The sequence below is a fragment of the Notolepis coatsorum genome (assembly GCF_963971535.1).
Source record: "Notolepis coatsorum genome assembly, chromosome: 19".
Taxonomy (NCBI): Eukaryota; Metazoa; Chordata; class Actinopteri; order Aulopiformes; family Paralepididae; genus Notolepis; species Notolepis coatsorum.
The window spans coordinates 21,098,607-21,115,303 of NC_140183.1; the positions used below are offsets into that span (position 1 = coordinate 21,098,607).

The following is a 16,697-nucleotide window of genomic DNA, read 5'->3' on the forward strand; positions in this document are numbered from 1 at the left end:
AGTATATATGGAGTTCGACTTGTGATTCAGTCTTGTATATACAGCTGGGTATTGACTGGAGACTATGGGCTATCATGTTTATGTGTGTGTGGCACATTATGTCAAGGTTGCACCTACCTGCACCACTAAGGAGTGTAGTGTCTCTCAGCTCCAAGTGCTGAGCGTGTGTGGTCCCTTCCCTGAGGCGGGTGCCAGAAGCCATCGCACCCTGCACCTCACGTCTACAAATGCAGGGTAGCCGTATAAATCGAACTTGGCACGGGCACGTCCGTGAGGAGGGGAAACCAACTCCCTCTTATTAGGCCTGACAGACACACAATAGTGTTTACTGCACCCGTTGCACAGGGGCCAGCCTGGCATGGACCGGGTCAGACCGGTGGGTTTACTCAACCTGACAGGCTGTTCTCTCTCATCAGGCTGATGCGTGTGGCCAGTGAGGACACTGCAGCACCCAGGAGCCCCACAGCACCGCCCCTCCTCCTCCTCCTCTTCCTCCTCTACCTCCCTCTCCGCCTCCCCCCTTCTTCAGGGGCATGCCTTCTGAACCCTGTCTCAGGTAGGTTCACCTGAACCCTGTCTCAGGTAGGTCCACCTGAACCCTGTCTCAGGTAGGTTCACCTGGTTGACCTGGTCAATCCATTCACAGCATGGATCTATAATAAACCTTTTGATTCTTGGCGGGGATTATGCAAGTGGTCGATCCATCGAGCCATCTGTCTATTTGTCTGCAGTTAACCCTTTCACTACCACACTACAGACGGTTAACCTTTCACTACCACACTACAGACGGTTAACCCTTTCAATACCACACTACAGACGGTTAACCTTTCACTACCACACTACAGACGGTTAACCCTTTCACTACCACACTACAGAAGGTTAACCTTTCACTACCACACTACAGACGGTTAACCTTTCACTACCACACTACAGACGGTTAACCTTTCACTACCACACTACAGAAGGTTAACGCTTTCACTACCACACTACAGACGGTTAACCTTTCACTACCACACTACAGAAGGTTAACGCTTTCACTACCACACTACAGACGGTTAACCTTTCACTACCACACTACAGACGGTTAACCTTTCACTACCACACTACAGAAGGTTAACGCTTTCACTACCACACTACAGACGGTTAACCTTTCACTACCACACTACAGACGGTTAACCCTTTCACTACCACACTACAGAAGGTTAACCTTTCACTACCACACTACAGACGGTTAACCTTTCACTACCACACTACAGACGGTTAACCTTTCACTACCACACTACAGACGGTTAACCTTCTGTATTGTCGCAGTGAAAGGGTTAACCCTTTGGTAGTGTGGTAGTGAAAGGGTTAACACAGCAAACTACAGGCCCTTTTGGATGAGATGCTTCTCACAGGCTGACAGCAGGCCCTGGATGCTGCAATATTTTTCAGACCGGTCAACAACAAGTATTTTATTTGAATTCATTTCAAATACATATTCAGTATGACGTCTTTTGAGTCCAGCAGGGCCACCTCATCCTCTAGTGAGGAGACAGATCAGGGTCCAGCCACCTCATCCTCTAGTGAGGAGACAGATCAGGGTCCAGCCACCTCATCCTCTAGTGAGGAGACAGATCAGGGTCCAGCCACCTCATCCTCTAGTGAGGAGACAGATCAGGGTCCAGCCCCCTCATCCTCTAGTGAGGAGACAGATCAGGGTCCAGCCACCTCATCCTCTAGTGAGGAGACAGATCGGGGTCCAGCCACCTCATCCTCTAGTGAGGAGACAGATCAGGGTCCAGCCACCTCATCCTCTAGTGAGGAGACAGATCAGGGTCCAGCCCCCTCATCCTCTAGTGAGGAGACAGATCAGGGTCCAGCCACCTCATCCTCTAGTGAGGAGACAGATCAGGGTCCAGCCCCCTCATCCTCTAGTGAGGAGACAGATCAGGGTCCAGCCCCCTCATCCTCTAGTGAGGAGACAGATCGGGGTCCAGCCACCTCATCCTCTAGTGAGGAGACAGATCAGGGTCCAGCCACCTCATCCTCTAGTGAGGAGACAGATCAGGGTCCAGCCCCCTCATCCTCTAGTGAGGAGACAGATCAGGGTCCAGCCACCTCATCCTCTAGTGAGGAGACAGATCAGGGTCCAGCCACCTCATCCTCTAGTGAGGAGAACACTTTGATATGCAGTGGCAGAAACTTGTATCCATGGAGAACGATATACCTCTTTCACATGCATGCATGTATGTATGTATGTATGTATGTATGTATGTATGTATGTATGTATGTATGTATGTATGTATGTATGTATGTATGTATGTATGTATGTATGTATGTATGTATGTATGTATGTATGTATGTATGTATGTATGTATGTATGTATGTATGTATGTATGTATGTATGTATGTATGTATGTATGTATGTATGTATGTATGTATGTCTGTCTGTCTGTCTGTCTGTCTGTCTGTCTGTCTGTCTGTCTGTCTGTCTGTCTGTCTGTCTGTCTGTCTGTCTGTCTGTCTGTCTGTCTGTCTGTCTGTCTGTCTGTCTGTCTGTCTGTCTGTCTGTCTGTTTGCTTGTCTGTCTGTTTGCTTGTCTGCCTACATGCCTGTCTGTACATCACTTTATATATTTCTGTCTGGCTATCTTTTTCTATTTATTTGAACGTGTCTGACTGACTAGCTATCACTTTCTATTAGGGTTGCTCGATATTGGCTTTTTTACCGATACCGATATACCGATATTGTCCAACTCTTAATTTCCGATACCGATATCAACCGATACCGATATATGCAGGGTTTCCCCCCCCAATAAAAATGGAATAATTTCAGGTAATTAACATTACATATCTCTTGTTGTGGAATTAACACAACATTATGCATACTTTTGACAATAAATAAAATCAGAATTTGTTCTTACTTGCTTGCCTGGGTAAATAAAGGTTATAGAAATGTAAAAATAAAAAAAGAAAAAGCAAATTGAAAACCGATACCGATATTTTCCGATATCACGTTTTAATGCCGATATCGGCCGATAATATCGGTAGGCCGATAATATCGGACATCCCTACTTTCTATCTGTCTGTGTCTCTTTGTGTCTGGATGGCTGTGTGGCCGTAAATGGACGAGCTCTCTTTAGTATGACTGCTGTAGAGAACACAGTTCTTGAGAGATACACAGCCTCTGGTCATTATCAGCATGTCACACACACACACACACACACACACACACACACACACACACACACACACACACACACACACACACACACACACACACACACACACACACACACACACACACACACACACACACACACACACACACACACACACACACACACACACACACACACACACACACACACACACACACACACACACACACACACACACACACACACACACACACCACACACACATGCTGAAAATACCCATGGTCAACTTGGGAGTAGTTTCTCAACTAGGCTTTGTGGAGCATGTGTTTTTGTTTGTTTGTTTGTTTGTTTGTTTTTGTTGCCAAATCGTTTTTGGAGCAGTGAGAGCACAGTGTATGGTTTGATAACAACTTTCTCATGGAGAAAGAAGAAACCAGTATCCTACCATACCAGTATCCTACCATACCAATAACCTACCATACCAGTATCCTACCATACCAGTATCTTACCATACCAGTATCCTACCATACCAGTAGCCCCATACCAGTAACCTACCATACCAGTAGCCTACCATACCAGTAACCTACCATACCAGTAGCCCCATACCAGTAACTTACCATACCAGTAGCCTATCATACCAGTAGCCCCATACCAGTAACCTACCATACCAGTAGCCTATCATACCAGTAGCCCCATACCTACCAAGACACACAAACCAGGACAGAGGAACAGTTTCATCTGTAGCTACAGTAACATGTTTATACATGCAGGAGACAGAGGAACGGTTTTATCTGTAGCTAACTTTGTTTATACATGGAGGAGACAGAGGAAATGTTTTATCTGTAACTAACATGTTTATACATGGAGGACAGGTGAAAGGTTTTATCTGTAGCTAACATGTTTATACATGGAGGACAGAGAAAAGGTTGTATCTGTAGCTAACAGGTTTATACATGGAGGACAGAGAAAAGGTTGTATCTGTAGCTAACAGGTTTATACATGGAGGACAGAGAAAAGGTATCTGTAGCTAACATGTTTATACATGGAGGTGTTAGGGTAGTGTCAAATCTTGAACCCAAGAGCAGAACACAAGGGGAGAGGAGAATGAGGCAGTTTAGGATGGTAATTATAAGGTACCAAGCTGACAAGGTAAAATGGCGAGAATGTGCGACAGGTGAGAGCAGGGTCACTCCTTGTGATCCCCAGGAAACGTCCTGGCTGGTGGTGTCTCGGGATGGAGCGTAGACCGGGCGGTGTGTGATCCTACACACAGGGAAACAGGGTTAGGACAAGGTAGGGATAGAGACAGAGTAAGCAATAGGTTTTAGTCCTCGTACCAAGGTAGGTGTAGCAACACTCGGACGAGGAGTGGCAGGAACGCAGGTCTCATATCCAGGTCTGGTGATGATCTGATGAGCCTCAGGTGTGTAGGTTGATCTATGGAGACAGCGTGTGGAAGAAGGGACAGGAAGCTGCCCATATAAGGGCATGGAGGCCTGCAACCAGGCAGGTGAGAGAGAGGCCCTGGCTGTGGTTGTAACAGGACCCCCCCCCTCTACGGGCACCTCCTGGCGACCCTCCAGGCTTGCCAGGATTGACTCGGTGGAAGTCCCGGATGAGGGTAGGATCCAGCATCAGCTGGCGGGAGATCCAGCTGCACTCCTCCGGACCGTAGCCCTCCCAGTCCACCAGGTACTGGAATCCACGGCCGCGACGGCGCACATCCAGCAACCGCCGGACGGTGTAGGCGGGATGTTCGTCGATGATCTGAGGAGGAGGAGGTTTCCGGAGCTGGAGGGGACAGAGGACTGGAGGCCACCGGCTTCAACTGTGACACATGGAACGAAGGGTGAATACGCATATGGGACGGAAGCTTGAGTCTGATGACTGAGGGATTAATGACTGACAGAATCTCATACGAACCAACAAAACGGAGTGAGAGTTTTCGGGAAACGGACTTGAGTGGAAGGTCTTGAGACGAGAGCCAAACCATGATTGGTAGTCAGGAGCTGGGGTCCTGTGGCGGTCTGCAAAGCGGCGATTCTGGTCAGCGGAGCGGAGCAGCGCGGCCCTGGTGTCCCCCCATATCCTCCTGCAGCGGCGGAGGTGGGCCTGAACCGAGGGAACAGAAATCTCCTCTTCCAGTGTTGGGAACAGTGGGAGCTGATAGCCCAGAGAAGACTCGAAGGGGGACTGACCTGTGGCAACAGAGGACAGGGAGTTGTGGGCGTACTCGATCCACGGCAGGTGGACACTCCAGGCGGAGGGGTTCCGGGCTGTGACACAGCGGAGGGCTGCCCCCAGGTCTTGATTGGCCCGCTCAGACTGGCCATTGGTCTGCGGGTGGTACGAGAGGCTGACTGTGGCCCCCAGGGCTCGGCATAAGGCCTTCCAGACCTGGGAGATGAATTGAGGGCCTCTGTCGGAGATGGTGTCCACCGGGATCCCATGAAGGCGGAAAACATGGAGCACCATCAGATCCGCGGTCTCTGAAGAAGAGGGAAATTTGGGGAGAGCAACAAAGTGAACAGCCTTTGACAGTGTTACCGTGTGAGGGAGGCAGGCCAGTGTCCAGAGCAGCATGTGACCATGGTCGTCCTGGAACTGGTAGTGGACGGAGTAGCCCAGCAGGAGATCAGTGAGAGGACTTCCCACGAGCACAGACAGTGCAGGCAAGGACAAAGGCGCGGGTGTCCTCCCTCATGGACGGCCACCAGAAATGCCGCTTTAGCAGGGACAGGGTTTGATCGATCCCAGGATGATGAGGTGTGGATCCACTGGAGCACCTGGGAGCGGACAAGGTCGGGGACAAAAAGCCGGTTAGGAGGGCCGTTACCTGGGTCAGGCTGGGTGCGTTGGGCCTCCCTGACGACGGACTGGATCTCCCAGGTGGCGGAAGCCACCAAGCAGGTGGAAGGAAGGATGGTGTCGGGGGAAAGAGGGCCCCCTTCGGGGACAAACTGACGGGAAAGGGCATCTGGCTTGACATTCTTGGAGCCGGGCCTGTAGGTCAAGGAGAAGTTGAAACGACCGAAGAACAGCGCCCACCGGGCCTGGCGGGAGTTCAGGCGCTTGGCCGTCTGGATGTAGGCGAGGTTCTTGTGGTCTGTCCACGCGAGGAAGGAGATCTCGGAACCCTCCAGCCAGTGCCTCCACTTCTCCAAGGCCAGCTTGACCGCCAAGAGCTCTCGGTTCCCATTGTCATAATTGACCTCTGTCGGGGACAGGCGGCGAGAGAGGAAGGTGCAGGGGTGTAGTTTCTGGTCGAGGGCGGAGCGCTGGGAGAGGACCGCTCCCACCCCGGTATTGGAGGCGTCCACCTCCACCACAAACTGGCGGGACATGTCCGGCTGGACGAGGATGGGTGCGGAGGTGAAGCGCCTACGCAGCTCCGAGAAGGCGGACTCCACCTTAGCGGACCAGGAGAAGGGCACGGAGGGCGACGTGAGTTGGGTGAGGGGCGCGGCGACCTGGCTGTAGTCCCTGATGAAACGCCGGTAAAAATGTGCAAACCCCAGGAAGCGCTGGAGCTGCTTGACATTGGAGGGCCTGGGCCAGTCCACCACTGCCTTGATCTTCTCAGGGTCCTCCCGGATCTGCCTGCCCGATGGAGGGGACGTGGAACTCACACTTCTCAGCCTTGATGAACAATTTGTTCTCCAGCAGGCATTGGAGGACCTGGCGGACATGCTGGACGTGCTCGTCAACAGAGCGGGAAAAAATAAGGATGTCATCCAAATAAACAAAAACAGAGTGGTTCAGGACATCACAGAGAACGTCATTGACAAGAGCCTGGAAGACAGCAGGGGCGTTGGTTAACCCGAAAGGCATTACCTTGTACTCAAAGTGACCGAGAGGCGTCTTGAAGGCTGTCTTCCACTCATCGCCCTCCCGGATACGGACCAGGTGATAGGCATTCCTGAGGTCTAGCTTCGTGAAAATGGTGGCACCTTGCAGGGGTTCAAAAGCAGAATTTATCAACGGCAGGGGGTACTTGTTCTTGACTGTGATGTTATTGAGGCCACGGTAGTCAATACAGGGGTGAAGTGAACCATCCTTTCTAGAAACAAAAAAGAAGACAGCGCCAACAGGAGAGGAGGAGGGGGTGATAATGTCCATGGTTAGGGACTTGTGGATATATTTCTCCATGGACTCTCTCTCCGTACTCGAGAGATTGAACAGACGACTAGAGGGGAGTGGGGCACCTGGGAGCAGGTCAATGGCACAGTCGTACAAACGATAGTGTGGCAGGGAGAGGGCATGTTGTTTACTAAAAACAGCCTCCAAATCATGATAAACAGGTGGAATAGTGGAGAGGTCAACAGGTTCATTAGTAACGTGAGAATCGGCAACCTCTAGTGGAGGATGAGCAGACTGCAGGCAGGTGGCGTGACAGTGGGCGCTCCAACCAGTGACTGAACCAGTAGGCCAGTTAATGACGGGGTTGTGTAGCTTTAACCAGGGCTGACTGAGAACTATAGGTGTATGGGGGGAATGGATGATGTGGAACTGGATAATTTCACTGTGATTACCCGAAAGTAATAGACGGAGCGGCTTGGTGCGGCGAGTAACATGCGCAAGCAGTTTCCCATTCAGACCGTTGGCATTGAGGGGAACAGCTAGCGAGTCGGTACCAATTCGGGCTCAGGAGACTAGGCTGGCATCTATGAAGTTTTCGTCTGCACCGGAATCAGGGAAAGCGACTGGTCACTCCAACTCAGAGTGGCATCAAATTGCATGTTATGACGGGAACTGGGGGGGGGGATTTTGGCCAAAAAAATGGCCCAGAATCACAGACGAGCCCCTCCGTTTGGGGGGCGTAGAGAGCATGAATCCCGGAAGTGACCGGGCTGACGGAAGTACGCCGCTCGTCGAGGGAGAGGCGAGCCCGACCAAGGTCCATTGGCTCGAGGGCTGAAGAGGATGGGGAAGAGAGCAGGGCAGCACGGAGGGAATAACGTTCTGGACCGAAACGAGCGGCGTGCATGAAGGAAGAAGAACGAGGTGATTCGGATACCGGGGAGCGGCTAACGCTAGCCCTCTCACGGCGACGTTCATGAAGGCACGTGTCCATGCTCCTGGCTAGGTTAATTAGCTCGTCCAAGGAGTTCGTGTTACTTTGGTAGCAGAACCCGTCTTTGAGAACGTCATTGAGGCCCTGACGGAATAAGTCTTTTAACGCGACGTCGTTCCACCGGCAGCCAGGATACGGAATTCAATAAGTATTCGCTAACACTGCGGTTGCCCTGATGGACGGCTAACAGGCCGGCTGAACAATCCAGGCCACAGAGGGGGTGATCAAAAACGTTTCGCAGCTCGGCGATGTAATCGACAAAAGAAGAACGGAGAGGAGAATCGTTCTTGTGGAGCGCTGTTGCCCATGCCAACGCTTCTCCTTTAAGCAGGCCCGACAAGTAAGCGATTTTAGATTCATCACTCAGAGACCAAAAACTAGAGAGCACTGGAAAAGAAAAGTGCAACATTTGGTGACGTCTCCGTCGTAACGATCGTCGTGTGATCCTACACACAGGGAAACAGGGTTAGGACAAGGTAGGGATAGAAACAGAGTAAGCAATAGGTTTTAGACCTCGTACCAAGGTAGGTGTAGCAACACTCGGACGAGGAGTGGCAGGAACGCAGGTCTCATATCCAGGTCTGGTGATGATCTGATGAGCCCCAGGTGTGTAGGTTGATCTATGGAGACAGCATGTGGAAGAAGGGACAGGAAGCTGCCCATATAAGGGCATGGATGCCTGCAACCAGGCAGGTGCGAGAGAGGTGAGACTGTGGTTATAACAGGAGGACAGAGGAAATATTTTAGTTGTAGCTAATATGTTTATACATGGAAAAGACAGAGGAACGGTTTTATCTGTAGGCACATGTTTATACATGGAGGGCAGAGAAAATGTTGTATCTGTAGCTAACATGTTTATACATGCAGGAGACAGAAGAAATGTTTTATCTGTAGCTAAAGTAACATGTTTATACATGCAGGAGACAGAGGAACGGTTTTATCTGTAGCTAACATTGTTTATACATGGAGGACAGAGGAAAGGTTCTATCTCTAGCTAACATGTTTATACATGGAGGAGACAGAGGAAATGTTTTATCTATAGCTAACATGTGTATACATGGAGGACAGAGGAAAGGTATTTATCTGTAGCTAACATGTTTATACATGCAGGAGACAGAAGAAATGTTTTATCTGTAGCTAAAGTAACATGTTTATACATGGAGGAGACAGAGGAAATGTTGTATCTGTAGCTAACATGTTTATTCATGGAGGACAGAGCAACATTTAGCAGAGCAGATAAATAATAATTGTTTTGTTACCATAGAGACGACAGAAACCTTCACCAAAGCATAAATGATAAACGTTGAGTGACACTCTTATTTCTTATGGGTGACAGTTCTGAAGTGGTGAGTGCTCTAGCATAAAATAAGCCTTTACTCCCCCCCCCCTCTCTCTCTCTAGATCCATTTTTATGTATATTCTGCTCCATCTCCCTCCACCTACCTCTATTCCCTCCTCTTTCTCTCTCAACCCCCTCCCTCCCCCTCTCTTCCCTCCCTCTCCCTCTCTCCTTCTCTCCCTCCATCTCTCCCTCGCTCCCGTTCTTTCTTCCTCTACCCCCTCCCTCTCTCACTCTCTTTTTTCTATATCTTTCACACTTACTCCTTCACTCCCTCTCCTCTCTCTCTCTCCCCATTCCCCCTCCTCTCTCCGTCTCTCTCCCTCCCTCCCTCCATCCTCTTGTTTACTCTCTTCGTTCTCCATATCCCAGAATCCCCTTTTCTATCTCTTCTACACACCCCATCCTCATGTCTCCCCCTCCCCCTCTCTCTCTCTCTCTTCTTAATCTTGTTATTTCAGTTCGGTCAGAGCCAGTTCTGTCTCTCTCTCTGGCCGGGCTGACCGCCACACAGAGAGAGAGAGAGAGAGAGAGAGAGAGAGAGAGAGAGAGAGAGAGAGAGAGAGAGAGAGAGAGAGAGACTGGGAGTCAAACTGCTGCAGATACTGTCAGTCTGTCAATCAGTCCGTCAGCAGTCCTTCACTACACCAGCCAGCAGATACTGTCAGTCAATTAGTCAACCACACAATCAGCAAGTCATCACATCAGGATGAAGCAGTTTATTTGCCATAATAATAAATGAATGAATGAATAAATCATTGCATTTATAAAGTGCTTTCTTAGACACTCAAAGCGCTTTACAATGCAGGACGGAAATGGTCTCCTCCACCACCACTGTGTAGCACCGAACATTGGGCTATGCAGGCTCAATGGCTGCCATACAGTGGCACCAGGCACACAATGGCTGCCATACAGTGGCACCAGGCACACAATGGCTGAACGGCTCAGCAGACAGAAGATCAGCCAATTAAGGGGGAGGGATGCTTAGGTGGCCTTGATGTCAGGGACCTGGTTGGGAATTTGGCCAGGAACGTCAGGGGACCCCCTCCTCTTTACAACAGGAACGTCAGGGGACCCCCTCCTCTTTACAACAGGAACGTCAGGGGACCCCCTCCTCTTGACAACAGGAACGTCAGGGGACCCCCTCCTCTCTACAACAGGAACGTCAGGGGACCCCCCCCCCCCCTCTTTACAACAGGAACGTCAGGGGACCCCCTCCTCTTTACAACAGGAACGTCATGGGACCCCCTCCTCTTTACAACAGGAACGTCAGGGGACCCCCCCCTCTTTACAACAGGAACATCAGGGGACCCCCTCCTCTTTACAACAGGAACGTCAGGGGACCCCCTCCTCTTTACAACAGGAACATCAGGGGACCCCCCCCTCTTTACAACAGGAACGTCATGGGACCCCCCCCTCTTTACAACAGGAACGTCAGGGGACCCCCTCCTCTTTACAACAGGAACGTCAGGGGACCCCCTCCTCTTTACAACAGGAACATCAGGGGACCCCCTCCTCTTGACAACAGGAACATCAGGGGACCCCCTCCTCTTTACAACAGGAACATCAGGGGACCCCCTCCTCTTTACAACAGGAACATCAGGGGACCCCCTCCTCTTTACAACAGGAACATCAGGGGACCCCCTCCTCTCTACAACAGGAACGTCAGGGGACCCCCCCCCCCCCCTCTTTACAACAGGAACATCAGGGGACCCCCTCCTCTTTACAACAGGAACATCAGGGGACCCCCTCCTCTTTACAACAGGAACATCAGGGGACCCCCTCCTCTTTACAACAGGAACATCAGGGGACCCCCTCCTCTTTACAACAGGAACATCAGGGGACGATAGACGCCCTGGGTTCTTTAACAACTGAATTTAGTCGGGACCTCGGTTTACCGTCTCATCCGAAGGACAGAACTCGCGACTGTAAGGTGTCGCTATCACCGTAACAGGGGCATTGTTACTGCCAGGTCCAGAGGACAGAGCGCCCCCTGCTGGACAACGACACCACCAGGTCCAGAGGACAGAGCGCCCCCTGCTGGACAACGACACCACCAGGTCCAGAGGACAGAGCGCCCCCTGCTGGACAACGACACCACCAGGTCCAGAGGACAGAGCGCCCCCTGCTGGACAACGACACCACCAGGTCCAGAGGACAGAGCGCCCCCTGCTGGACAACGACACCACCAGGTCCAGAGGACAGAGCGCCCCCTGCTGGACAACGACACCACCAGGTCCAGAGGACAGAGCGCCCCCTGCTGGACAACGACACCACCAGGTCCACTCCAGAGGACAGAGTGCTCCCTGCTGGACAACGACACCACCAGGTCCAGAGGACAGAGCGCCCCCTGCTGGACAACAACACCACCAGGTCCAGAGGACAGAGCGCCCCCTGCTGGACAATGACACCACCAGGTCCAGAGGACAGAGCGCCCCCTGCTGGACAACGACACCACCACTTTTATCCACTTTTTCTCCCATTTCGTATCTTTCAATTCAACCCTCCCCTGTCACGAACGCTGTTTCTTGCCTCCCACAAGCCGGCTGCAATGTGGACTAAGTCATACATAGCACAAGTCCCCTCCGGTACTTGAGGTAACAGCAGTCGCATCTTTTCACCTGCGCAGCTCGATCTCTCAGTGGCGAGGAGTAACGCGTGGGAGGCTCACGCTGCCCCCGACACTTCCTGATTCTACTGCGCAGGCGCACCAACCGACCTGTAGGAGTCGCTGTCGACAACGCCCGATCCCCACCCATCAGTTTCCCACCCCCTAATACGGCCAATGTGTATTAGTACGGACGACCAGCTAAACTGAAAGCAATGTGGAGCGCTGGGCTCGAACTGACGAGCCCAGCGTCTCCAGCATTTTGTGGCGAGCGCCTTGCCCACTACGCCACGTAGCCGCCACTGCTTTTTGCCTTTTTATGGGTATTTTTTCTTATTCAGTTACACAGATATCGTGACGTATCGTAGATGAAATATCTTGCAATGTATCAGTTATCGCAGATATCGTGTACCGTGATATTATCGTTATGGAGGGGCCAGATATCATCACGGTATCGTAGTGTGAGCTACTCGTATTGTCCCGCCCCTACCCAGAGTTGCTAACGTACAGTATCTTGTCCCCTTCTCCTGTGTGTGTGCAGCGGTCGGGAGATGCTGACAGGACAGAGGCTCTGCCAGTCAAAGTCCCACCAGGACTCTGTCCTATCAGCCCTGAACCAGCAGAGGAAGGAAGGCCTCCTCTGTGATGTCACCCTGGTCGCCGGGGACCAGAAGTTCTACGCCCACAAAGCCGTCCTGGCCGCATGCAGCGACTACTTCCGGGTAGGTCTGAGACCATGTACAGTTTATATATACCATGTACAGTTTATATATACCATGTACAGTTTACATATACCATGTACAGTTTATATATACCATGTACAGTTTATATATACCATGTACAGTTTACATATACCAATACCATGTACAGTTTACATATACCATGTACAGTTTACATATACCATGTACAGTTTACATATACCATGTACAGTTTATATATACCATGTGCAGTTTACATATACCATGTACAGTTTATATATACCATGTACAGTTTACATATACCATGTACAGTTTATATATACCATGTACAGTTTATATATACCATGTACAGTTTATATATACCATGTACAGTTTATATATACCATGTATAGTTTATATATACCATGTATAGTTTATATACCATGTGCAGTTTATATATACCATGTATAGTTTATATACCATGTACAGTTTATATATACCATGTACAGTTTATATATACCATGTACAGTTTATATATACCATGTACAGTTTATATATACCATGTATAGTTTATATACCATGTAGTTTATATATACCATGTACAGTTTATATATACCATGTATAGTTTATATACCATGTCGTTTATATATACCATGTATAGTTTATATATACCATGTACAGTTTATATATACCATGTATAGTTTATATATACCATGTACAGTTTATATATACCATGTACAGTTTATATATACCATGTACAGTTTATATATACCATGTAGTTTATATATACCATGTAGTATACCATGTACAGTTTATATATACCATGTACAGTTTATATATACCATGTACAGTTTATATATACCATGTACAGTTTATATATACCATGTACAGTTTATATATATCATGTACAGTTTACATATACCATGTACAGTTTATATATACCATGTACAGTTTATATATACCATGTATAGTTTATATACCATGTAGTTTATATATACCATGTACAGTTTATATATACCATGTACAGTTTATATATACCATGTATAGTTTATATACCATGTAGTTTATATATACCATGTACAGTTTACATATACCATGTACAGTTTATATATACCATGTACAGTTTATATATACCATGTATAGTTTATATATACCATGTAGTTTATATATACCATGTATAGTTTATATACCATGTAGTTTATATATACCATGTACAGTTTATATATACCATGTATAGTTTATATATACCATGTATAGTTTATATACCATGTAGTTTATATATACCATGTATAGTTTATATATACCATGTGCAGTTTATATATACCATGTACAGTTTATATATACCATATACAGTTTATATATACCATGTATAGTTTATATATACCATGTACAGTTTATATATACCATGTACAGTTTACATATACCATGTACAGTTTATATATACCATGTACAGTTTACATATACCATGTATAGTTTACATATACCATGTATAGTTTATATATACCATGTACAGTTTATATATACCATGTAGTTTATATATACCATGTACAGTTTATATATACCATGCACAGTTTATATATACCATGTACAGTTTACATATACCATGTACAGTTTACATATACCATGTACAGTTTATATATACCATGTACAGTTTACATATACCATGTACAGTTTATATATACCATGTACAGTTTATATATACTATGTAGTTTATATATACAATGTCGTTTATATATACCATGTACAGTTTATATATACCATGTACAGTTTACATATACCATGTACAGTTTATATATAACATGTCGTTTATATATACCATGTAGTTTATATATACCATATACAGTTTATATATACCATGTACAGTTTATATATACCATGTACAGTTTATATATACCATGTTGTTTATATATACCATATACAGTTTATATATACCATGTACAGTTTATATATACCATGTACAGTTTATATATACCATGTAGTTTATATATACCATGTACAGTTTATATATACCATGTAGTTTATATATACCATATACAGTTTATACACCTTGTACATGTTATTATAATATTTGTGAGTGTTGATAGAGGGGGGAGGGGCTTCTACTGCTGGCCACACCTCAGACTCTGCCAAAAGAGGGATTCACAGTATAACACATCACTATATACTGTAGCTATATAACTATATCAATATCTGACAAGAAAACCTTTTCAATGGAATTGTGTTGCTAGGGCAACCATTTGGCCAGCTAATGTATCAGCAAACACTGCAACAGGAAGGAAACTTGGGCCAATTTTGAATGTTTCTGTTGTCACGTTTCAAAAGGTCTGTAGGCCAGTGAGGTTGAATGAGGCAAGTCAAGCGTTCCTTTATTAATCCGCTTGTGGAAATTCAGGTGTCATAGCAGCATGGTCTGGGGGGGGGGGGGGGGGGAGGGTACAGGTAGGATAGGTAATAATAATAATAATAATAATAATAATAATAATAATAATAATAATAATAATAATAATAATAATAACAATAATAATAATAATAATAATAATAATAATAATAATAATAATAATAATAATAGAGCATAAAATATAGAACAAAGTAAGCAAAGTAATAATGATGATAGTGATAATACAGTAGTAGTAGTAGTAGTAGTAGTGAACAGTAGTCAGTGGCAGGATTCAACCAGACAGTAGTAATAGTGATGACAGTATACATGGTCATAAGAAACTGCACCAGAGGCCGTATTTATTATTAAGAGTCAGACAGTCCTTACAGTGTTTATTATTAAAAGTCAGACAGTCCTGGGCGGCTAGGTGGTGTAGTGGGCAAGGCACTCGCCACCAGTGTGGAGACGCTAGGATTCGCGTGTTCGAATCCAGCTCTCCACATTGTTTTTCAGTTTGGCTGGTCGTCCGCAGTAATACACATTGGCCGTATTACGGGGAGGGAAAACTGAAGGGTGGGGATCGAACGTTGTGAACAAGCGACTCCTACAAGTCGGTTGGTGCGCCTGCGCAGTAGAATCAGGAAGTGTCGGGGGCAGCGTGAGCCTCCCACGCGTTACTCCTCGACACTGAGAGATCGAGCTGCGCAGGTGAAAAGATGCGACTGCTGTTACCTCAAGTACCGGAGGGGACTTGTGCTATGTATGACTTAGTCCACATTGCAGCCGGCTTGTGGGAGGCAAGAAACAGCGTTCGTGACAGGGGAGGGTTGAATTGGATGATACGAAATTGGGATGGGAGAAAATATAGAAAAATGGGAGAAAAAGTGGATAAAAAAAAAAAAAAAGTCAGACAGTCCTAACAGTGTTTATTATTAAGAGTCAGACAGTCCTAACAATGTTTATTATTAACACTTTCAGTGCCACTCACGAGATTTCTCGTTTTTTTTTATAGGTGGTTGCATGCCACTCACGAGATTTCTCGGAATTATTATTATTATTATTTTTTTGCGATCTGAAAAATTATTGCATCACCCGAGCCTACCCGAGTATAGCCGAGGGGCGCCGGCGATCACTGTGGAAAAAAGCGCCCCCTGTCGTCTCCCAGATGACATAAGTGATTTTGGAATGGACTCAATGAAAATGAATGGGGAAAAAAATCCGGTACTCCACATTTTCCAGTTCACTGATCCAGCCGGGGTTACTAGAGTTCATTCTGGAGCCTCAGATCCCCGCGGATCATGGAGTTCTACTGTATCGCGTTGGATCCATACACGTATCGATTTTTTCGAATGGTGATCAGGAATTGGAATATACCAGTTGGATACCATCTGATGTCAGGTAAGGACTCTATGTTATCAGTGGTAGGATAATCAGAGTAAGTTTGATGAAGTTATAAGCTGTTTTGTGAAATGTCTTCTTT

General features: G+C 47.2%; 1 protein-coding gene across 1 annotated transcript in view; it reads left to right on the forward strand.

Moving 5' to 3' along the window:
- Positions 1-453: 453 nt before the first annotated feature.
- klhl32 (kelch-like family member 32) overlaps positions 454-16,697 on the forward strand; it is a gene marked incomplete at its 3' end in the record, with an annotated part of 94,465 nt that continues 78,221 nt past the window's right edge. The window contains exons 1-2 of the mRNA XM_084336313.1: positions 454-556; positions 12,705-12,885. Of these exons, the coding sequence (XP_084192439.1) occupies positions 534-556; positions 12,705-12,885 (204 nt within the window). The 5' untranslated portion in view covers positions 454-533. The remainder of the gene's footprint in view (positions 557-12,704; positions 12,886-16,697) is intronic.